The sequence below is a fragment of the Encephalitozoon hellem genome, chromosome XI (genome assembly GCF_000277815.2).
Source record: "Encephalitozoon hellem ATCC 50504 chromosome XI, complete sequence".
In the NCBI taxonomy this organism is placed as follows: domain Eukaryota; kingdom Fungi; phylum Microsporidia; family Unikaryonidae; genus Encephalitozoon; species Encephalitozoon hellem.
Window position 1 is genome coordinate 131,319 of NC_018480.1, and position 21,152 is coordinate 152,470.

Consider the following 21,152-nt stretch of genomic DNA (forward strand, 5'->3'; position numbering starts at 1 on the left):
GGAGCCCTGATGAGACGGATACTAGAGGATAGGCTCATGAGGTATTTGAAGGAAGTAGGATATGAGGCTGTTGAAAGAAAGGCATTGGAGGTTTACATGGCCTCTCTTGAGGCCTATATGCTTGAGCATCTAAAGGGCGTTGTATCTGTTTCCAGGCATGGATTAAAGTCTCATTCGACCTTGTTAGATGTCTTATGGTTTATAGAGGGGAAAAAGCTTGAGCTTCCGCCTTTTGAGAGAATAGAATACGAGGAAGAGGAGGTTGTGAGGGAGGAGAAGTTTGTTAGTCCTCTGTCATCGAGCATTGAGAAGTACATCCATATATACGACTTCATGCCGAGCTTTCCGCCCACACATGCATTTAGACAGACGATTGTCAAAGGAGGAAGCAAGGGCAGCAAGTCTATGAATGTGAAGAACAGACTAGAGCAGAGCCTGAGGACTGAGGGGAATCTATTGAAGCTGATCCGGGCCTCTGGATCCCTTCCACCGTTTGTCAACTTCCTGTATAAGAATGAGTGACCTTAATGGATTAAAGATTGTTTTTGTTATGTTTCTGACTGGTTCTGGAGCCCCTGTGCTGGGCTCTGTGTGGGGGCATTTGAGAAGGGATGTGTGGCCTTACAAGGCAAGCATTGATAGTATAGTGGTTATTATGTGAGCTTCCCAAGCTCATGGCCCGGGTTCGATTCCCGGTCAATGCATTTTGTCACACGAAATGATGGAGGGAAGATTTCCCGCCAACGTTGGATATATGATATATGGAGCAAATGAGCGGGCGGTAGGATGATGATAAGAAAGCTGCCTGAGGATGTTGGAAGGAAAATCAAGGCCCAGAGGTCTGTCCAGAATGCTTATGTTGTTGTGAAGGAGTTGATTGAAAACTCCATTGATTCTGGATGCACATGGATAAGAATACGAATAGACGACGCCATAACTGTCGAGGATAATGGATGTGGAATCAGCGACTTGAACGAGGTCGGAGTTGAGGGATGTACTTCGAAGGAGTCCATGGCATATTATGTCCTGGGGTGTGTTGATGTAGTGGAGAGGCCTTCATATGGGTTCAGGGGACAGGCCCTTAGCTGTCTTGCCGAGGTCTGCGACCTGGAAATCATCTCAAGGTCTGAGGGCCCATTTGCAACCAAGAGAGACTTCTCAACAAATACTGTTTCTAGGTGTGCTAGGGAAAGAGGTACGACTGTCCATGTGAGGAACCTGTTTAAGAACTGCCCCATAAGGAGGTCTGCGGGTGAGGGAAGCCTGAAAAAAGACTTGGCAAAGATATGCAATTTGATTGAATCGTACCGCTGCGTTAACAAGATAAACTTCACTCTGTTTCACAAGAGAAAGGTTCTTTTGAGCTGCGGAGGCTATGAAACGCCAAGGGAGTACTTTGAGTCCAATTATCCTTCCTTTTTGGGGAGGTACATGGAGGTGAGCAGCGGACAGATGGAGATTTTCATGCTTCCTGTATCTACCAAAGACCCAAAGCAGCTAATGTTCTCTGAGAGGAGGCCGGTCTCCAACAAAAGGATACTGAATGCGATAAAGAACGAGTTCAACCTGTACGTCGAAGGAAGCCCGACGTTTGTTCTGGTGATAAAAGGGCATGGAGATGTAAATGTATCCACGGACAAGAGTGAGGTGATATTTGGGGATGAGGCGGGGATTCTAAGCCTCCTCAAGTCGGAAATAAGTAGGTTCTTTTCGTCGGAGGCATATTTACACTTTGGAAGTACCGAGGTAAGCCGGAAGGGATGCATTTCGAAGAGAAGTGCTGTGGAGGAAAACAATAGTGAGGAACGGGTGCCCAAGTCCTGTTCTGTGGAAAGTGAGGGTTTCCCTGCCATAAAGCCTGCCAAGGCAGTTAGTTCTTTTGAAAGAAGTCCAAGGAGACGGGGCATCACGCTGCAAGAAAATGTAGAGGATGGCAAGGAGCCAGTAACAGAAAGGCAGCTGCCTGTAGAGGAAGAGTACGAAAAAGGAGAGAATGCTCCCACCAGCTCTTTTGGGGATTTGAAAGACCCAGAGCCTTCTCCTGAGATGGAGCAGGGAGAAGAAAAGCATGAGGGCCAAGACAACTTTGCAACAGGCGCATATTCGTTTTTCAAGTATGATGACCTTGTCCATCCAAAGATTTCATTTTCAAAGGGAGACTTCTCTAGGCTGGAGGTCATAGGACAGTTCAACAATGGATTTATCATTTCGAAGCTAGAGAAAAACGGGAGTGTGTATCTCGTGGCTGTGGACCAGCATGCCGCAGACGAGATCAAAAACTTTGAAAGCATCAGGAAAACATTCCGCATGAAAAAGCAGAGTGTGATAGTGCCTGTGAAGCTGGACCTTACTCCGATTGAGGAAATGGTTGTCAGCGACAATCTAGAGCTGTTTGAAAGAAACGGGTTTGTCATCAAGAACGGAATGCTTGAGGCCATTCCTGTATACAAGAATCAAGTGTTTGGAATCAAGGAGTTCCGTGAATTCCTCGAGAGCGTGAAGAATGACGAGCACGAGTTCAAGAAGATCCGGGACATAGTTGCGTCAAAGGCATGCAGAACAAGCGTAATGATAGGCGATGCGCTTTCTATAGCAGATATGAAAAGAATAGTGAAAGGCCTGGCCTCTCTAGACAGGCCTTGGAAGTGCCCGCATGGAAGACCTACATTCATGGTGCTGAATGAGGCAGAAATGTGATGTTCAAGGTATTTACTGTAACATTTATTCAACCTCAAGATTTTCGACTCCACGGGCCTCATCAAGAAATAGCTCAAAGACCCTTTGGATATCCTCAATGGTGACCTTTCCGCCTCTCCTGCTTGCCCTCAGACTAGATATCGTCAGCAGGTTCATGGAGTATCTCAACCCGGACGTCTCGGAGATTGATACAAGCCTATCCATGGCCTCGGAATCAATAAGAATGTCCTCCTCAAGTATTCTGTGCTTGATTATAGCCTCAAGGTCTTCTCTACAGTACTTTTCCATAGAGATGATAAGAGTACGGTCAATAAAGTCCCTCGGCATTCCATAAAGGCCTGTTTCATCTGTTCCTCTCACAACACATTCCTTCTTATTGGTCGAAATAAGAATCACAGGGCAGAAGTCCTCCTCAATCGCCTTGTTCAAAAATGCAAAGCTCTCGATGTCCAGCATGTGAACCTCGTCAATAAATAGCACACCGCGAACCACCTCTGCCTTTCCCTCATTAATCCAGTTCCATATCTTCTTGTTCACCTCATCCCTTGTCTCTGCTCTTATCTCCCCCGTCTCCCCGCTGAAAAGCGCAAGATATCCCTCAGCTTTGTTATTAACAACATCGATGTCATGGAGAGATATCTCTTGAACCTCCTCCACAATCTTTATCAGCTCTCCCTCGGGGCAGGGGACAAACCGTGTGTCAGTCCCCACAACCTCGGTCTTCTTCACCATGCTTGTTCCAATCTTGTACACCTTGCCTCTTTCTTTGACTATTCTTATGATGTCTCCACTGCTTACCTTCTCCCTGTCAAGCTCATTTCTCATCTTTTCCCCTATGTCAAACGACGACTCCATGTCAACAGTCTTGAGAACAATTCTTCTCCCGTTCAGGCTCACAACCTCTCCCTCAATCACCTTCACAGACTCCTTGATCCGAAGCCCAACAGACTTCCGAAGAGCTTGGGTAATCGCCTCAGACTTGCTCATCTCCAGGCTGTAGATCTCAGTCCCGCTAATGGAGTTGAAGTGCACTCCTCCCAGGCTCTTGGATAGCCCTATGGCCAATGCAGTCTTTCCACTCCCGCGCTCGCCCTTGATAAGAACAATCTTTCCTCCTTTGTTGCTCTCTACCATCTTCTTTATAAGCATCATGGCTTTCCTGGCCTTCATCTGCCCAACAAGCCCATCCTTATCGTACTCAATCTCCTCCCCGTTGAGCCCAAGGCCACAAACATGCGAGTGAAGGCCAATCCTGCTCACAGTCTCAACGTCCCGGACTTGCATCGGGGCAACATCTCAAACAAAAATTTCTTTCCGCCTACAGCCTTATCACGAAGTAATTTATTTCATCCCAGCAACTTCAGAAACACCTCGTCTATTTCCCTCTTCAGCTTGTTCAGCCTCGACTCCATCTCGTCATTAACCATCACAAACTTCATCTTCATCAGCCCATAGAATACATCCTCAGTCTCCTTCCTAACAGTAGACCAACTAAGCTTGTGGTTTGTTATCGCATTCTTGCTGTTGTCAAAGTACAGAATGATGTTCCGTAGCATCAGCCTGGTCTTGGTAAACGGACAGTAGTTGTCATACTTCGAATACCCATTCTGTTGCAAGAAATCCTCCTTGATAAGCTTCGATATGTCCAGAATGAGCTTCTCAGTCTCCGAAAGTGCATTCTTCCCCACCAGCTGGACAATCTCAGAAAGATCGTCGTCTAGCTGCAGAATCTCCTTGCACTTCGTTCTGTTCACAGTAAAGTCCGGATCTTCCTTCTCGTAATACGGCTCCAGATTTGTAAAGTACTTCGAGTAGCTCAGGTTCCAGTTTATGGATGGAAAGTGCTTCCGCTGGGCAAGCTTCTTGTCAAGCCCCCAGAACACCTGGACAATCCCGAGCGTGGCAGACGTCACAGGGTCCGAGAAGTCTCCTCCAGGGGGAGAAACCGCACCAACTATGGTCACCGACCCTGTTCTCTTCGGAGACCCTAGGCATACGACAGACCCCGCCCTTTCATAGAAAAACGCAAGCTTTGCTCCAAGATACGCAGGATACCCACTGTCTGCAGGCATCTCTGCGAGCCTTCCGCTTATCTCCCTCAATGCCTCAGCCCATCTGGATGTCGAGTCCGCCATCATCGATACATTCATCCCTTGATCCCGAAGATACTCGGAGATCGTTATCCCCGTGTATATAGACGCCTCCCTCGCTGCAACAGGCATGTTCGATGTGTTTGCTACCAATACAGTCCTCTTCATGATGCTGTCCTCCTTTCCTCCAACAGTTAGCTTCGGGAACTCCATCAGAACCTCGCTCATTTCGTTTCCTCGCTCCCCACACCCGACATACACAATTGCATCAGAGTTCGAGTACTTCGACAGCGACTGGGAGATGACCGTCTTTCCACATCCAAATGCACCGGGAATCGCAGTGGTCCCCCCCTGCACACAGGGGAACAGAGAATCAAGGATCCTTTGCCCCGTAAACAATGGATGTGTGGCGTTCTTCTTCTCTTCAATGGGTCGAGGAACCCTTACAGGCCATGTGTGGTACATAAACATCTCCATCTTTCCCTTGCTAGTCTCAAGCTCCATCACAACATCCTTAAGAGTGTAGTTTCCCTGCCGTGCTATGAAAACAACCCTCCCACTTTCTTTCGGAGGAACAAGAATCTTCGTTTCAATAAGGCTGTTTTCATAAACCTTCCCAAAGATGTCTCCCCCAACAACATAATCCCCAACCTTGACATTGGGCACAAACTCATACTCCCTTTCTCTGTCCAGAGAAGGAATGTTCACCCCTTTTGGAATGAAGATTCCTCCAGTGCTTTCTCGGATCTCCTTCAAGGGCCTCTGGATCCCATCGTAGATGCTCTCGAAAAGCCCAGGCCCAAGCTCCGCACACAATGGCTTTCCAGTCCTTACAATAACATCTCCAACACACAGCCCATTGGTGTCCTCATACACCTGGATCGTGGCTCGGTCCTTGTCAATCTTGATGATCTCTCCCGCCAATCCTTCACTCCCGACCTTTACAAGCTCATACATCGCACATCCAATCATGTCACATCCAACAACCACAGGCCCACTAACAGAATAGACCTTCCCCTCCAATCTCTTTTTGGGCTCCTCTATGCTCAGCTTTGCAAATGTTTGCTGTACAACATTCATAGACACCCTCATCTAACCTAACTTTTTATTTCCTAATTGTTTCGATTTTCTCGCCACCATACAACATTAGGGCCTCAGACACCAGGGCCCTCAGTACACATCCTCATTGCGTCTTCAACAAGTTCTTTCCGGCACTCTTGCCCACCAGCCATAAACTCACTACAAAGGCCCCGGGATGCCGAGTACCTTTTTCTGGGATCAAATGATAGCAGATTCCTTACAAAAGCAACCATCCCAAGGTCATATCCCTCAAACACATCATCAAAATCTGCCAGAAAGCTCTCAGGCTTCCTGATGTTCTTCAGATGAGGAAGATCCAGCCCTTCAAAGTCAGAATTCGCAGGATATCCTAAGAGCCTGAATATCCTGTCTAGTTGGTTTATCTCTCCTTCACCAGGCAAGATCGGCTCTCCTTTCGCCATCTCTCCAACAATACACCCAACAGACCACATGTCAATCGACTCGTCGTAACTCTCTGACCCAAGCAGTACCTCAATGGCCCTGTACCACAACGTAACAACAAGATTAGTCATTGCACTCCCCACAACCCGAGCCAGTCCAAAGTCTGCTATTTTCAGATCTCCATTTCTCATGAGGAGGATGTTTGATGGCTTCAGATCTCTGTGAACCACTCCAACCCCATGCAGAAACTTGAGCCCTTCAAGAATCTGGCGTGTGAAGAACCTAATCAGCCTTACATCCATCCTTCCCGCTCTTTGGATGGCAGACCTCAGGTCTATGTCGCAGCATTCCATCACAATGAAGAAGTCGTTGATCTCATTGCCTTCAACAACTTCCTCAATCCTCATCACATTTCTGTTTCTTGTGTGCTTCAGAATCATCACCTCCCTTATATAAAGAATCGAAAATCCGTTGGTGTCGTGGCACATAGACGGGTTCATCCTCTTAAGGGCAAACTCCCTGCCGTCCCCAGCGCGCTTGACCTTATATACATTTCCAAAGCTTCCTGAGGATATCCTGCAGACCTTCTCGTAGGCCTCTATGCTACTACACCTGCTTCCTCCCCTGAGTAGCATTGAATGGGATCAGCCTATGTGCTTTATATCATTAACAAAAATGGCCATAATAATTTAATGTTCTTCTGCGACTCACAGCTTTATCACCGAGATCTTAGGGACATGGACCCTATTTCTGAGTATGGCGCCTTCTTCGTCCGCCCCACTGCTTGAAGCATCTTCGTAGCTTATTTCACTTTCCGATGGATATAAAATAGAGCCTCTACTTCTTTCTGAGGAATGTAAGCTTTTATAGCCGGGCTGCTTTCCAGTTTCATTCATGCTCTTAGATACGCTACCTAGAAGAGGCTTCGCCTCAGTACCGTCAGACTTTTGAGATCCACTGTTTACTGGCAAGGTTCCCTTGCTCACACCCTTGCCAGCCTTTTTGTCGGGAGAAGAGCTTGAATCTACCTTGCTCTCCTGAGTATCTTTTTTGGTGTATGCACTTCTCTTTTCATGGGTGTCTAAGGGTTTCTCAGATGCGGAGCTGTCGGCACTGCTAGGCTTTCCGCTCCCATTTGGGCTTTTACTTTCTTTTAGATCCTTAGGCTTTTCCTGTAGTTCCTTGGTGTCTTCTGCCGGAATCACTAGGGATGGCTTTATGGCGTTGGTGAAGCTTTCATTAAGAAATTCTCCGATGAGCTTTTCAATGCGCTCTCCTCCTGAAATCGGATTTCCAAGCGTACTTCCTATGGCAATGCTTTCTGGAAGTCCTGGAGACATCACTTCCCCGCCGCTGGAGAGAGATGGCTGAGGCTCTAGTTTACTTTCTGTTTCCTTGGGTACACTGGGCTTGTCTGTGCTTGGAACACCGTAACTCCCAGAACCAGATGCATGCAGATCAAAGCCATCAGAGTGTTCAGGATGGAAGGCATCTAGGATTCCGCCAAGTTGGTGACTCTTCCGAGGTGATTCTACAGCATCAATATTCGTTCCCTGGCCCCTCTCACCTAGATAGTAAGGCTGGGCACCCAAGAGCACGGGGCTTGTTAGGGATCTTTCAGGGCGATAGGAGTACCTGGACTCGTGGTATGGGCCTTCGCTCACACTTGGACTCTTCCCCATTGTTGTGGAGTCGGCCTTGCTGGCAGACTTGATTTCCTCAACAATCTTGATCACTCTGTCCAGCTTCTTGCCTATCAGGTCCATCTTCTCTCTCAAGACGTCGATCCTGTCATTGCTTTTTCTTTCAGCAAACTTCCCAATTGCTGACGTCTTCTTACCAAATAGAGACATCCTTCCCCTCTCAACGAGGCTTGCAGACCTGACTGAGCTTCTTGGCATCATGAAGTCTATTCCAAACAGAACCATGACTATCCCAGTAGTGATGCAGCCAAGAAGAAAAACGGTTCTCTGGTTCTTCATAGGATGGAGTAAACAGCACAAGCTGTTTTATATCTGATTCCAAAACACTGTTTCATGTTTCTATTTCTTGTGAATAGGCCCGGGATTTGTTTCAGGATTGTCGAAAGAATAGAAACAGGTCTTCCCCATGAAGGTATGCATAATTGGAGGAGGACCTGCGGGATTGTATACAGCGGCTTCCCTGGTGTCCAGAAACATCGATGTCACTCTTCACGAGAAGGAGCCCGAGGTGGGTGGACTGTACAGATATTCGTTACTTCCTCCATCAAGAATGTCTCCATTCTCAAAACTGCTTGAGTGCAAGAACTTTTCGTTGAAGCTAAACTCTGAAGTTGATCTCCAGAAGCTAAAGACTATGGAAAAGGACTTTGATGCCTTTGTTATTGCCACAGGGTCTCCTGGACCAAGAAGACTGAGCATCCCAGGGAGGGAGCACTGTATAAACGGCCTTGACATAGCAAAGTCGTGGGCTGGAGAGGAGCCGAGATACAATGTGGGAAGTAGGGTCCTGATTGTTGGGATGGGAGACGTGTCAATGGATATTACAAGGTTTCTTTTTGGGTGGAGTGGAGCACAATTCAAGTTTCCTGAGAATGCTCTGAAAAGAGTAAGGAGAGTAAAGGACGTAACCATTACATCCAGGAGAAGTGCTCACAACAGTGCATTCACAAACTCTGGGCTCCGGAAGGTACTTGAAATCCCGGGGCTTGGGTTTTGGTGGTCAGAAGGGAAAGAGGTGACTGAAGAGAACAGGTCCAAGCTAGAAAAGCTCAGAGAGACACGCGGGCATAATGAAGAGGACGGAGAGAAGGGTAAGTGCAAGGGATGGTGGGACAGAAGACAAAGACTGCTTAATAGTGTCAGAGAAGGTGCTAGGAGGCTTAAGCTAATGTTTAATACCGATGTTAAGTCTATAGAAAGGGTTGGGTCCCAATACAAAGTGAGGATGGTGCAGAATGGAGTCCCGGTAGAGGAATGTTTTGATAGCGTTATATCAAGCATAGGATTTGATGAAGCAGAGGCAAAAGGCCTGGGACTTACAAAGCCTATGTATCGTATTGGATGGGCCAAGTATCCAAGGGGCAATGCCGAGAGGGCCAAGGAGGATGCTCAGAATACAGTAAACAAAATAATTGAAATGAAGAAAATGTGGATGCCTTGTAAGTCGATATGAAAAGAAAGGTTCCTGCCTCCATTATGTCTTATCTGGTTTGTGGAATGGTTGAATACCTTATTGAACAGAGAAAGGAGGTGGAAGCGGATCTCAGGGCAATAGGATATGAGGTTGGTGTAAAACTTCTTGAGATATGCAACTTTGAGAGGGAAATCCACATACCAACACTCCTTTATAGAATTACCTTTGACCTTCTTTCTTTGGTAAGTGACAGCGATAAAAGAATTGAAAAGGCCGAAGACGCAGACAGGACTTACCTCCTTACAGACGCCGACGGAATCTTCTCGAGGTTCGTGTCTGTCCCAAAGGAATGGGAGGGGTTTTCTGCAGACTCTGTTGTCTGTGGAATGATACAAGCTGCCCTAATGGCTTCTGGATACATCTCTGAGGTTACAGCATTTCCAAAGCCCTCTGAAAGCCTTCCAAATAGAATTATCTTCCAGATAAAGATATTGGATCCATAGCTCTAGGCCTCGGTATTGCGCTTCAAGGTACTTCAAGGTAAATCTGGATCATGTTTTATATTTTATTTACATTCTTACTTGGATTGATTTCTGAAACCATGAACTTCTTCATATGTCTCACCAGGTCCTTCGGGGACGGCTCGGAATCGCAGGACCCACCCTCTCTTTCATCGTTCAGGCAGTCTCCTGAACCTGAAGACTCAGACCTCTCGGATGCTGCAAAATCATAGTGCTTGGCTTTTCTTCGCCTTTTGAAATCCTCCTTTGATAAAAAATCGTAATCGAGCATCCATCTTCCTCCCTTTCCTCTTGTCCCGGGATCCCTAGGAACCTTCTTAAAGCATTTGTTCAGGGACAAGTTGTGTCGTATGGAATTCTTCCAGACAGGGTTTGCATGTCTGTAGTACTCAAATGAGTCCTCAATCCACTTGTATATCTCGCTAAGAGTAAGCTTGCCTGCCTTGCTTGTCCTTATGGCTCTTGTTATTATTTGGGCATACGAGAGGGAAGGCTTTGATTTCGAAGGATCATGGCACACATGTTCCCTTGCTTCACAAATCTTTATTTCCTCACTCTTCTTATTTGTCTCAAAGCAGTCGTCGTAAAGGCATCGAGGATCGATACATGTGTCTGGGCTTGCAGGCCTTGCACAGCTAGACATCCATTTTCTGTAGAACCTGTGAGCTGCTGCATCTTCATCGAACCCAATTCCTAGAAATTCACACAGGAAGCCCGATGCTGCAAAGCCCCCTTCTGTGGGCTTGTAGAAGTCTTTAACATCCTGCTCTATGCCTTCGGGAGAAAGTTCAATGTCAGAAAACTCCATAGAAGCCATATTGCAGCCCATAGGATAGGATCAACTAGCAAATATATAGGCTTTTTGTACTTATTAAAATTGGCATGCAATAGTCCATATTTGGAACAACATCTATCTATTTTGATAAATTTTTAAGGCATTCATTAATATCAATCGAGCTGATTAGGGTAGATCTAATGATTTAATTAAATCAAACTTGATCATGTTGCAAGAATGAGGTCAATGCCGAGGGATCTTGATATATTGAATAGGCTCCTAACTACCCTTCCTCAAGCATGGCTTATTGGTCGACTTCGAAATCCGAAAGTAAATCTCCGGTAGTATTAATACCACTCATGAGGATGCAGGCGAATGCTGAAATCACCAGAACCACCGCAACAATCACCAAGATCCGTTTAAGCCAGGATCCTTGAGTAAGTGGTTTCATCCTTGGCTTTGCAGCCTTATTTTCAGACAACTTTAGGCGCCTTGAAGGGGTAAAGCTTCTGTCCAAGAAAATGATGGAAATAAGGCTGAGCGAAATGAATGAGGTGATAAGGAACATAACAAACTGCAAGTTCCCGAGTTTATAATCCACAGGAAAACCCACATCTGACTTGGCAATAATTCCTAATTTTGACCTGACAACAAGTTCTGGATAAAATAATCTGATCAAGAAGTCAAGGAACGATGATATCGGCGAAGGTAGTTTCCAATCATCGGAAATAATTGCGAAGTTAAGGTATTTTTTAAATAGGAAATTAACGAAATGAAGGATATGATTAGATTTGCTGAGGGCTAAAATGAACGCCTTAAAAGACATACAAGCAATCAAAAGTGCTGTCCCAGTACCTGTTCCAGGATCCACCAAGCATTTATATAAGTTAGAAATGCTTCCCATAAACAAGAATAGTATTCCATGCATAAAGATAGAGGGCGTAAATTTAGGGAGAGGGATATTAGCTGTTTTTAAAAGCCCAAAGGCATTAAAGGCATACATAAGCCCAATAAAAATCCCCATTTTGATAACTGCATGAAGAGCTTCTATAACCACCGCGGATACCCATACTGTTGCAGTGTTATACATTCCCCTATTGGTTTCTTCTTGGATGTATTTTCGACTTGTATCTAACATTCCATTGGAAAATATGCCAGAAAAATGGCCAAGACTGCCAATTACGGCGACAAATGCAAGGAAAGGTGGCTTTTTCAACAATACTGGAATAACGAGAACAGCACAAGTTATCAAATAGATCAAATAGACGTAAGATCTAAAGTCTATAAGGAACTGCCTCTTTACCAAGGAGAGAACTACCGAGAAGTTCGGAACAAAGTCTACCTTTGTATCATCGTCTACCTTGAGCTTGTCGTCAACACTTGCTTCCTCCTTTGCTTCACTTCTAATTTTCTTGATTTCCTCCTTGTACTGTTCTGCTTCTTCAGATCCACTTGTAAATAAATTAAATAAAAACTCCCTGTCGGTCTCGGGGCCCTTTGGATTGTAAATACCCTTGGAATTCAAGTATTTCATGAAACCATTGGCAGGGCCTGCATATATCTTTCTCCCCTTGTCCATAAAAAGTAGATTGTCAAAGGTACTATAAAGCTCAGGCCCGGGCTGGTGAACGGTTACAAGCACTATGGCATTATTCCTTTCTGCATACCTCTTAAGGAACCTTATCACCTTCACAGCCAGCCCTGAGTCAAGCTCACTGGTCGGCTCGTCGAGAAGCGCCACCTTCAGCTTTCCTTCAAGCAAGAGCATTTTCGTGAAAGTCGTTGCAATATTCACCCTCTTTTTTTCTCCTCCAGAAAGCTTCGTCATTCGGTTGTTTCTAACATGCTTCAGTCCAAGAACGTTGTCCAATACTTCATCCATAACCCTCTTGATGTTCTTCTTACTTTCATGAGGTAAGCAGAAAGAAGTGGTGTAGTAGATAAACTCTTCAACTGTCAGCTCATTAATAATGTACTCATTCTGCCTTCCATATGATGATTCCATTTCCCACCATTTGTTGTCGCTTCTTTCGCTATTGTCTATTAATATCTCTCCGCTACTTTTGGACCCGTATGGGATCATTCCTGCAATGGCCTCCATAGTCGTTGTCTTGCTACTTCCGCTTGCCCCCATAAAAGCATACAGCTTCCCAGACACAAACTCTGCATCTAAGCCCTTAATGAGTCTCTTATGCTTTTTACTAGATGAATTGTCTTGATTTGGAACTTCGAGTACAACTTTTTTGAGATCAATGATATGATCTTTCATAATGAGGGATGATGTTAAGGAAAATTATAAGTATTTATTAAGTTACTCTAGATCCAATCTGGGGGCTGCCATTTTGATTTACGGTTTTTAGCTGTACTACGGAAGCTTTGTATAGCTGCCATGTATTCCATAATTAAAATTTCGTGATAAAGTGACCCCATGAATAAGCTCCCATCGAAGTTTCATGTTACTTTAAAGGTTCTTGAGAGCTCGGAGAGCGGTGTCTCAAAAGACACGTATGAAAAGGACTTGAGGAGCATATGCACACTGGAGACCCAGGAGCATGTGTCCTATCTCCTGCACCATTTGAAGGACTTTGATAAGATAGACAAGCAATTTTACATAAATGTATTTAAGGAGGGAATCAGCCCTGTATGGGAGGACAAAAACAACATGAATGGATGTGATTGGAGCCTTATGCTCAAGAAAGAAGTATCCCAGAGATACTTTGAGAGGCTTCTCATAAGCTTGTGCACAGGATACTTTAAGACATTTGAGCCCACGGGGATGGTTGGGATACACAAGGACAACAGGTTCAAGCTTAGCATATGGTCCAAGAGTCTTCCATCAACAGCAGACTGCGGAGAAATAATCAACGAGCTGAAGGCAGCACTGCAAATAGACTTTGTAATTACGTTTCACTACAAAAACCACTCGAAAATACTTGCATACCACAAGTCCCTTGAGGTATAAGTGAAAATGTGTTCTAGAAAACTGAAGACATGCTTCCATTATACAAATAAAGAATATGCTTCGAATTGTCTGTTGAGCAGGCTTCTTGTCGAACAGGATCGCTCTTCATGGGAAATGTTGTTTATTACTATATGTCATCCAGCTCGAAAAAGTTCCCTCTTCTCTTGAAGTTAATGGTGGGCTTTGAGTTTTTCTCTTCAATTTTCTTTGCAATTTCAACGTACTCACTGTAGGAGATGAGCCTCCTTGTGGCATAGAAGTGCTGCATGAGTGCACTCTGCAATGCCTCTCCCTTCTCCTTGTTTATGTGCTTTAAAGTGCTGAGAGCCTCCAATGACTTTTCGTCGAGTATCTTGCGTATGAGCTCGTCGGGCTGGTCCATGGGTCCTGAAATGCACCCCATTAAGACTAACACTATATCTAGATCTACAGTTTATTATAACTATGACTCTCAAGAGACTTCAGAAATACACGGCAAAAATCAAAAGAGGAAATCTCATCATAACAAGCTGCTAGTGCCTTGGGCGCCCCGCCTGCTTTCATCCTAATCCAGAGCATCGTCAGGATCTCCTCGAGATGCATTTTCCTTTCTATCATGAACTTGATGCTCTCAATCACCGTAGACGAGATGGTGTCTGTCTCGTTAAGGTTGTCTATCAGGTACACCCAAAGATTCTTTCCTATCCCAAGGTCGGTTACTTTTACAGACGTCCTGTTCTGGAGGGCTGTTCGGAGCCTGAAGAATGAGTTCTGGCCCTCCACAGGCACAATCCTATCTCTGGTCTGGTTAATGAAGTTCTTTATGTGGGGGTACTCCTGAGGACAGCAATAGGCCAGGTACGAAGAGTACATCCTGACATATGTGGGATTTCTTTTGAGTACCTGCATGATCTGCGTGATCGGATACATGAACTTCGGGCTATAGAAGCCACACCTCAGTGTCTCTGCAGCAAGAACAACACCTTCCTCAGAGTCAAAGTATTTTAAGACAAATTTGTGACTCAGGATCTCTAAGAAACAGGATGAGAATCCAGGAACCCTGGATGGAGACAGAACTTCTAGCACAGAGAACACCAAGGATCTGTTGGTTGGCGTGTCCTCAATCACATCCAGTATCTTGACAATAAACCTTGCATAGAGCTTGAAGAACAGGTAGTTCCTTTTCCTGTACGCCTCCAGAAACACAAAGAGGCTGTCCTTTATCGACTCGTAGAGCTTGTCCTTGATGAGGTTTGGAAGAGGGTCCACCTTCAAGTAGCAGTATGCAGTGGGGATCCGGTGGTATCTTATGAAGTGATCCCAAGACACCTTAAAGGCAGACCGGATGTCTAGCGACTCAGGGTAGTTTGCTCTCTCCATGAACTCGGGAAGGAACATCTCGGGAACCGTCGTGAATCTGCAGTTCCGGACATACTCGTCGTACTCAGACACCCCCTTCGCCTCTATATGCATCATCAGGTTACTGATCTTTTGGAAAAAGTCGAAAACCTTGGGGTTGTCGCTGTGTCCTGCAAGCATCTCGAGAGTGCAAATAAAGTCATACACAGTGCATATCTGGACCTCGGTTGTTATCAGAGACGTCAAGAGTGCTATTACGAAGTCGAGATTCCCATCTCCAAGTGAGATCTTCGAAAGAGCCTGGTCGTATTCTACTACGTTGATGAGATTGTGTTCTATAAACTTACTGACAAGGCTGACACTAAACTTCCGCGGATCGTTGGAATAAATAAGCCATCCTAGAACCTCCTTTTGTGTTTTGAATGATATCTTAAATATCTTTTCCATACATTCAAATAGAAAGTCCTCTTTACTTCCACTCTTGATGAGATGCCCTGTGATGTACCTGCATAGCCGGATGCACTCCTCGTCCTTGTCCTCGTTGTTTTCCACACTCTCCAGTATTCTCTTGAACACCTGCTCCTTTCCTTCATTTAGAAGCCCACGCCACTCATCAGCCACAATGTTCTTCTTCGAGTATGGAATCTTCTTGCTCAGTTGCCCAAGATGTGCCTTTATCTCCTGATACTCGCCACTGTCAACAGGCTTGATCGCCACCTTCTCAATGTGCCCAGGATCCTCAAGAAGAGAAAGCCTTACATCACCTGCATCTCCATTCCGGTACTCCAGGCTGCTGTAGCATCCGCTGATAGATTCGCTGACCTTCGACACCCCAGCCCTCTGGATGAGCTCGCAGCAAACCGCTTGGTTCTCCAGAGCCACTTTGAACACCCTTTCAGTCGAGAAGTCCAGTGAGCAGAGCTTCATGAAGTATGAGACATTCCCAGAAATGCATGCCTTAATCGGCTCCTGAGCAGACACTAGGCAGAGGAATTTCGTGAGATTCACCACCATGTTCCTAAAAAGGACATACTCCATTCCCTTTTCGACACACATCGTTCTGAAGAGAACCATTCCAGTCTGTATTGCAACAGAACAGGCCTTCTCTACAATCGCCCCGCATATCTCCCTCACGCTTAGATCCAATGCAAGAGATATCACATGCCTGACTACAAGATCTCCGTCTTCAATTACGTACTCTGCTAAATACTTCTTGGACTTCAGTCCAAGGCTCTTGAACGGTCTTGGGACAAGGTCAACCGAAAAGTAGTCAAACAGCCCTTGGATCTCGTCCCTTACAGCCTTTGGGGTGCAGCTATAGATCTCAGACAGAAGACTCAAAATACTCATCATCCATGGGTTATTTGGAATAAACACAATTCCGTGCTTTCCCTGCTTCAAAAAGCTTGATATAAACTTCACTCCAAACAAAATCCTTCTGCACTCAACAGATTTCACAACAAACTTCTTGAAGTCAAACTGCTCAGACGTTACAATCCTGTTCTTGGCAAGCATCACCCCTCCGAGTATGAACCCTAGGTTCTTAGCAATCTGGTTCTCGCTCCTGTTTCTGTAGTCTAAAAACATCTTAAGGAATTCAAGAGACTTCCGAACAAACTTTAGGTAGAAGTCATTCCCCAGGCTTTCTACGGCCAGTATGAGTCTTCTACAGTCTTCCAACAAGACATTCTGGATGATGTACAGTATTACCTCTTCCTTCTCCACAAGGCTCCTTGAGATTGCATCAGAAAGCCTGTGCCCATCATTTTCCGCTTCAGAACCCAGGGTTTTGATTATTTCCCCAATCCTCTCATTCTTGCTGTCACATTTAAATATCAGCTTTGCCATATCCTCCAGCTCCAGCATCGGATGAGTGCTCGAATCTACAAGAATCAACTCCTTCTTCACAAGGATGTTGTTGACACTTTCTATCTCCTCAATCTCAGGCAGGATCGATGGGTAAGATGGCAGAAACACCTCCAGGCACCGGAACCCAAACGAGTACTCCCTGTCGTTCTCAGGATATTTCAGCGATCCCTTTATGTACTCAATGGCCATCCTTTGGTAAGGCTTCGGAAACACCCCTTCTTTTATCAGGCCTCCATACAGCAATGCAATAAGATCAGAATTCGGCAGCTTGTACAGCGATCCGTAATTCTCAAGCAACGCAGAAAATATTCGGGACGCTAGCTCCTTGCTCAATGCATTCCCCCGAAGGAACTCCTTGATCTGGTTGATGCTACTCTCAATCCCTCTTTGCGAGTTGATGATCTGCGAGATGAAATTGCTTGCCTCCTCCTCAATCTTTATGTCTTTGCTCCTCTGTGCTCGAAGCCCATGGGGAATCTTCGACTTAAACTCGTTGTACATCCCAACCGTCTCCGGCTTCAGTATCCTGACATACTGCTCCACAGCCTTCGTGAAAGTCCCCATGATCTCAACATTGAGCGGAAACATCTTCTCAGGCTCCTTGCACTTCGATACTTTCGAGTCCAAGTATAGCACAAGTGATCTAACAAACTCGTCTTTCCTGGTCGTCAAGTTATTGGACAGCCAAATACCAAGATTCAAATGATCCCGGATAGAGCTCAGCACAATGATGTCAAAGCAAAGCTCAGGCGGGTCCAGCAGCTCAGAAACAACGGGAAGCATCTTGTGCTCTAGGAATATGTCAAGGATCCGAGACACAGGTATCCCCTCTCTAACAAGAATCAGCGCCTTCTGAAGCATCATCTCAGGATGGTTCTTGAACAGAACATGCAGGATAAAGCTATTGGGTGCTCCTCTTGCAAAGCCTATCAAAAGCTCCTCAAACATCCTAGAAAACCTCGGCTGAATAAACCCAAGCCCCGCTGCACACCACTCAGGCGACTTCCTTGCAATCAGCTCGACCAATGGAATCGACCCAAGCATCCCAATGCACTGGAAAAGCTCCACACAGTTGAAATTGCTTTCGTACCCCAGCACATTCTTAAAGCGATAGCTTCTCGAATCTTCAATACTGATGATCCTGCTGAAAAATACATTCGAATACAGCTGCGTCCTCTTCTCATCACTCTCGATAATCAGCCTCAAAAAATATATTTGCGCCCTTTCATTCTTCCATCTCTTGAAAAATATCTCATATGGAACAGTAATGATCCCACTAATATGGACCCAGCAGTCAATGATAACATACAAAGACTCCAAGGTCCAGATGCTGAAGTTCACATCAAGGAAGCATGAATAAACATCCCTCCAGTTAATCTCCTCGAGATTGCTCTTCATCGACCCAACTATTGACGGGAGATCCCACTCTCTGTCCGGAAAGTCTGCCATAAATAAGATGGCTCTTGCTACCTCCTGGGGAGTCACTTCCCGCTTCTTCCTTATCTTCTGCAATACATCATCCATAAAGCCTCGGTCCACTTCTTTCGGATCACTCTTCTCAAGTACGTCCTTTATCTCTTGCTTGTATACTTTCTCGTCCATCCACAAAATAATCCCTTTATTTTCAAGGTGTAAATTTTGTCTTTTTATTCTCCTTGCAGCCAAATAACACCCCGCCAGGAGCAGATTGTTTACCCCTTCTGTTCCAAAAACATTCGGAAAGCAAGGTTGGCAAGGCCCAGGCACAAATAAAACATAAAACTCTTGAAATAGTCACGTTTTAATCTCAACGGTACTTCTGGAGAACCAATGTGTTCCTTCTTCTCCAGCATGATCGGATAGATCCTCCCTTCGACTTGTTGAATCGGACTCCCTTTCCAAGCCCTCTACTCTTCTTGGATGCAGACGTGAGGCCTCTGCACTCCCTATGCTTCATCGTGCTCTTGCATATCCAGTTGATCTTGCAGTCGTTTCTTATTGCTGGGTGATGTCTGTCAACCATTATCACCTCATAGTACTTGTAGGCTGCATCCTGCCCAACCCAGTAGGAGTTCAGAACACCAAGGTTAGCACACTTCTTACCAGCTACCATCTCGGCGCTCGCTTGCTTCCTAAGAGACGGCTTGATTTGGTTGATTCCTGCATTCACACATTTCCCCCGGGTGTTCCCGTTGTGGTAGTTCCTCTTCATGTTCCCTTTCTTCACCCGTGCAATATACAGCACATATCCCTGCTTTGCTTTGTATCCAAGCGTTCGGGCTCTCTCGAGAAACGTTGGCTTCTCAACACGGAAGCACTCTCCCCTCTGTCTGTATTCGCATACCCGAATCCTCAGCAGATATCTCATCACATCAGACTGCTTGCGCCTGTGTATCTCCCTGAGATAGTTAATAGCTCCCATCCTGGGGTTGAAAAATTTTCACTATTTCCATTTACATAATGCCTATGTCCCCTTCCTGGATCCCCAACAATATCGCCTTTCAAGAGATCACTGCCTTTTCCCATCTCTATACCCGTGCCTTCGTCCCTCCCCCCTCTCCTCGTATCGCCCTCGCTCTTCCCTCTCTCCTCGTCGTCTTCCCCCGTCCTTCCTTCCATTCCATCCTTCCCACCTTTGCCCTTCTGCCGACCCTCTTCTTCCTCCTTCTCTTTCTGCTCGATTTCCCCGTCGGCCTCGATATCCGTCTCCTTCTCCTTCCCTCTTGATCTCGTTGAACCCTCTTCTCACCCCACTGTACTTCTCGTCAGTCCATTCAGCCCCTCCCCGTGCAAACTCACTCTTTCTTCTTTGCATGTTGCAGTACTCCCTCCAGGTCGTCTCATTAAACCCGTAGTTGAAGTAGTCGGTAATGTCTGCCCCAGGCTTGTTCCACGGCTTATCTGTAAAGCTTTCTATGTCATAGTCTAATATGTTCTGCCCCTCATTCTCCTCCTTCTGTTCTTCCTTTCCAGGAACTTTATCCACAATCAGCTCCAAATCAGAGGACGTGCTGCCGTCGTCCTGATCCCCAATAAAGAACTCTTCATCATTCTGCATCCAAAGGGCTTCGAAAACATTCATTTGAGTAACAGCCAGCCAGACTCTAACCATCAAATTAAACTCTTATCCATGTCTTCCAGACAGCCCCAATGTGTGACCGCTTCTGCAAGGAGTGCAGTAACCTTCTTTATCCAAAAGAAGACGACAATACTCTGTTTCTTGCATGCAAAAACTGTGAGCACATCCAGGAGGCAAAGTCCCATCGCCTTTACGTGAAGAACTTCAGACCAAAGCACACGTCAATAGAGTTGTATGCCAAGGATCTTGCACAGGATCCTACGCTTCCCTCAATAAGGATCGATTGTAAGAATTGCGGATTTAACAAAGGGTTGTACTTTCAGTCAAGAGGCGGCGAAGACGACGTCGCATTGAATATTTACTACCTGTGTTGCAGGTGCCACCATCTATGGACATGATCTATGGCTTTTAGGGTAGCTCAATCACAATAAATTGTTGTGTTCACCTTCCGAACTATCAGAGCACAAGTCTAGCCACCTGCCCTCCAGATTTCTCCCTTCCCCAGAACTTTCTTTCTCAACATACACACCATCAAATATGTAAATCTTCTCTGAGCTTGCACCTTCCCTTCCATTGGAATCATTCAAAGACTTGCCTCCAAATGGGTTGTATCTTTTAACCTTCGGTTCCAGAGGCCTATGGCTGCAGGACTCTACATCGCTCTTCATGCAACTTTTGCACAGGTAGCATCCATTCCCACAGAAATCATTGTTCCGCTTCAGCATCATTATTAAATAGGATCTTCTGTCTTCGTCCATGCCTTCAATGCTCGCCCTATGCACCACTAGTTCCTCGGGCCTAAACCTCATATACAGCGGAGAGCTAGCCAGAGACTTCAAGAAGCACGCCTCGTTGATATCGCACGGCTCTCCATATGTATCACACTCTCCTCCGCAATATGTAAAGCTCTCTATGCACATAAAAAACCTCTTGCTTTCAGAACGGTATCCATAGTGGAACTTGTCAACAGTAATGTAGCATCCTCTTATATCCTCAACCCCGCAGGCTATCTCCTTCCCAAACACATCGATAGACTCCTTCGTCAGAATGCTGTCAATGAAATGCCTAGAATCAGACACACACACTTCAAATCCCCCGTCCTTTCTTTTCTTTCCAATCTCTATCATTTGTGCATTAAAAGATGTTTGCTGTCCTCTTCTCCAATGCCAGTCGTATATCTGCTCGTAAATCGTTTTTTCAATCCAGAAATCTCGGAGAAACAAAAGCATACATCCCTAAGATA

General features: G+C 45.6%; 17 protein-coding genes and 1 non-coding gene across 18 annotated transcripts; 7 read left to right on the plus strand and 11 right to left on the minus strand.

Annotated features, from left to right (window-relative positions):
• Nucleotides 1-9: 9 nt before the first annotated feature.
• On the plus strand, nucleotides 10-522 carry EHEL_111130 (uncharacterized protein; the record flags this gene model as incomplete). Its single annotated transcript, XM_003888319.1, has 1 exon — nucleotides 10-522. One exon carries the CDS (start codon nucleotides 10-12, stop codon nucleotides 520-522), a length of 513 nt encoding a protein of 170 aa, XP_003888368.1.
• Nucleotides 523-632: 110 nt separating this feature from the next.
• Nucleotides 633-704, plus strand: EHEL_111140. The gene has a single exon. It is a non-coding gene; the product is annotated as a tRNA-Gly (tRNA).
• Nucleotides 705-789: 85 nt separating this feature from the next.
• EHEL_111150 (putative DNA mismatch repair enzyme) lies at nucleotides 790-2,697 on the plus strand (the record flags this gene model as incomplete). Its single annotated transcript, XM_003888320.1, has 1 exon — nucleotides 790-2,697. One exon carries the CDS (start codon nucleotides 790-792, stop codon nucleotides 2,695-2,697), a length of 1,908 nt encoding a protein of 635 aa, XP_003888369.1.
• A 24-nt stretch (nucleotides 2,698-2,721) lies between these two features.
• Nucleotides 2,722-3,981, minus strand: EHEL_111160 (DNA helicase; the record flags this gene model as incomplete). Its single annotated transcript, XM_003888321.1, has 1 exon — nucleotides 2,722-3,981. One exon carries the CDS (start codon nucleotides 3,979-3,981, stop codon nucleotides 2,722-2,724), a length of 1,260 nt encoding a protein of 419 aa, XP_003888370.1.
• Nucleotides 3,982-4,043: 62 nt separating this feature from the next.
• On the minus strand, nucleotides 4,044-5,867 carry EHEL_111170 (V/A-type ATP synthase catalytic subunit A; the record flags this gene model as incomplete). The annotated part of the gene is made up of 1 exon (XM_003888322.1): nucleotides 4,044-5,867. The coding sequence occupies one exon, from the start codon at nucleotides 5,865-5,867 to the stop codon at nucleotides 4,044-4,046; it is 1,824 nt and encodes a 607-aa protein (XP_003888371.1).
• A 74-nt stretch (nucleotides 5,868-5,941) lies between these two features.
• On the minus strand, nucleotides 5,942-6,904 carry EHEL_111180 (cyclin-dependent protein kinase; the record flags this gene model as incomplete). The annotated part of the gene is made up of 1 exon (XM_003888323.1): nucleotides 5,942-6,904. One exon carries the CDS (start codon nucleotides 6,902-6,904, stop codon nucleotides 5,942-5,944), a length of 963 nt encoding a protein of 320 aa, XP_003888372.1.
• A 72-nt stretch (nucleotides 6,905-6,976) lies between these two features.
• EHEL_111190 (uncharacterized protein) lies at nucleotides 6,977-8,251 on the minus strand (the record flags this gene model as incomplete). The annotated part of the gene is made up of 1 exon (XM_003888324.1): nucleotides 6,977-8,251. The coding sequence occupies one exon, from the start codon at nucleotides 8,249-8,251 to the stop codon at nucleotides 6,977-6,979; it is 1,275 nt and encodes a 424-aa protein (XP_003888373.1).
• A 127-nt stretch (nucleotides 8,252-8,378) lies between these two features.
• EHEL_111200 (uncharacterized protein) lies at nucleotides 8,379-9,425 on the plus strand (the record flags this gene model as incomplete). Its single annotated transcript, XM_003888325.1, has 1 exon — nucleotides 8,379-9,425. One exon carries the CDS (start codon nucleotides 8,379-8,381, stop codon nucleotides 9,423-9,425), a length of 1,047 nt encoding a protein of 348 aa, XP_003888374.1.
• Nucleotides 9,426-9,448: 23 nt separating this feature from the next.
• On the plus strand, nucleotides 9,449-9,889 carry EHEL_111210 (transport protein particle; the record flags this gene model as incomplete). Its single annotated transcript, XM_003888326.1, has 1 exon — nucleotides 9,449-9,889. One exon carries the CDS (start codon nucleotides 9,449-9,451, stop codon nucleotides 9,887-9,889), a length of 441 nt encoding a protein of 146 aa, XP_003888375.1.
• A 55-nt stretch (nucleotides 9,890-9,944) lies between these two features.
• EHEL_111220 (putative transcription factor) lies at nucleotides 9,945-10,736 on the minus strand (the record flags this gene model as incomplete). The annotated part of the gene is made up of 1 exon (XM_003888327.1): nucleotides 9,945-10,736. One exon carries the CDS (start codon nucleotides 10,734-10,736, stop codon nucleotides 9,945-9,947), a length of 792 nt encoding a protein of 263 aa, XP_003888376.1.
• Nucleotides 10,737-10,986: 250 nt separating this feature from the next.
• Nucleotides 10,987-12,951, minus strand: EHEL_111230 (putative ABC-like lipid transport protein; the record flags this gene model as incomplete). Its single annotated transcript, XM_003888328.1, has 1 exon — nucleotides 10,987-12,951. The coding sequence occupies one exon, from the start codon at nucleotides 12,949-12,951 to the stop codon at nucleotides 10,987-10,989; it is 1,965 nt and encodes a 654-aa protein (XP_003888377.1).
• A 159-nt stretch (nucleotides 12,952-13,110) lies between these two features.
• EHEL_111240 (translation initiation factor) lies at nucleotides 13,111-13,644 on the plus strand (the record flags this gene model as incomplete). The annotated part of the gene is made up of 1 exon (XM_003888329.1): nucleotides 13,111-13,644. The coding sequence occupies one exon, from the start codon at nucleotides 13,111-13,113 to the stop codon at nucleotides 13,642-13,644; it is 534 nt and encodes a 177-aa protein (XP_003888378.1).
• A 127-nt stretch (nucleotides 13,645-13,771) lies between these two features.
• On the minus strand, nucleotides 13,772-14,026 carry EHEL_111250 (uncharacterized protein; the record flags this gene model as incomplete). Its single annotated transcript, XM_003888330.1, has 1 exon — nucleotides 13,772-14,026. The coding sequence occupies one exon, from the start codon at nucleotides 14,024-14,026 to the stop codon at nucleotides 13,772-13,774; it is 255 nt and encodes an 84-aa protein (XP_003888379.1).
• Nucleotides 14,027-14,070: 44 nt separating this feature from the next.
• On the minus strand, nucleotides 14,071-18,453 carry EHEL_111260 (negative regulator of transcription cell division control protein; the record flags this gene model as incomplete). The annotated part of the gene is made up of 1 exon (XM_003888331.1): nucleotides 14,071-18,453. One exon carries the CDS (start codon nucleotides 18,451-18,453, stop codon nucleotides 14,071-14,073), a length of 4,383 nt encoding a protein of 1,460 aa, XP_003888380.1.
• Nucleotides 18,454-18,637: 184 nt separating this feature from the next.
• EHEL_111270 (60S ribosomal protein L15) lies at nucleotides 18,638-19,252 on the minus strand (the record flags this gene model as incomplete). Its single annotated transcript, XM_003888332.1, has 1 exon — nucleotides 18,638-19,252. One exon carries the CDS (start codon nucleotides 19,250-19,252, stop codon nucleotides 18,638-18,640), a length of 615 nt encoding a protein of 204 aa, XP_003888381.1.
• Nucleotides 19,253-19,339: 87 nt separating this feature from the next.
• Nucleotides 19,340-19,888, minus strand: EHEL_111280 (polyadenylation factor I complex subunit FIP1-like protein; the record flags this gene model as incomplete). The annotated part of the gene is made up of 1 exon (XM_003888333.1): nucleotides 19,340-19,888. One exon carries the CDS (start codon nucleotides 19,886-19,888, stop codon nucleotides 19,340-19,342), a length of 549 nt encoding a protein of 182 aa, XP_003888382.1.
• A 92-nt stretch (nucleotides 19,889-19,980) lies between these two features.
• EHEL_111290 (putative DNA-directed RNA polymerase transcription initiation factor) lies at nucleotides 19,981-20,307 on the plus strand (the record flags this gene model as incomplete). The annotated part of the gene is made up of 1 exon (XM_003888334.1): nucleotides 19,981-20,307. One exon carries the CDS (start codon nucleotides 19,981-19,983, stop codon nucleotides 20,305-20,307), a length of 327 nt encoding a protein of 108 aa, XP_003888383.1.
• Nucleotides 20,308-20,331: 24 nt separating this feature from the next.
• EHEL_111300 (uncharacterized protein) lies at nucleotides 20,332-21,138 on the minus strand (the record flags this gene model as incomplete). The annotated part of the gene is made up of 1 exon (XM_003888335.1): nucleotides 20,332-21,138. One exon carries the CDS (start codon nucleotides 21,136-21,138, stop codon nucleotides 20,332-20,334), a length of 807 nt encoding a protein of 268 aa, XP_003888384.1.
• Between the last annotated feature and the right edge of the window lie 14 nt (nucleotides 21,139-21,152).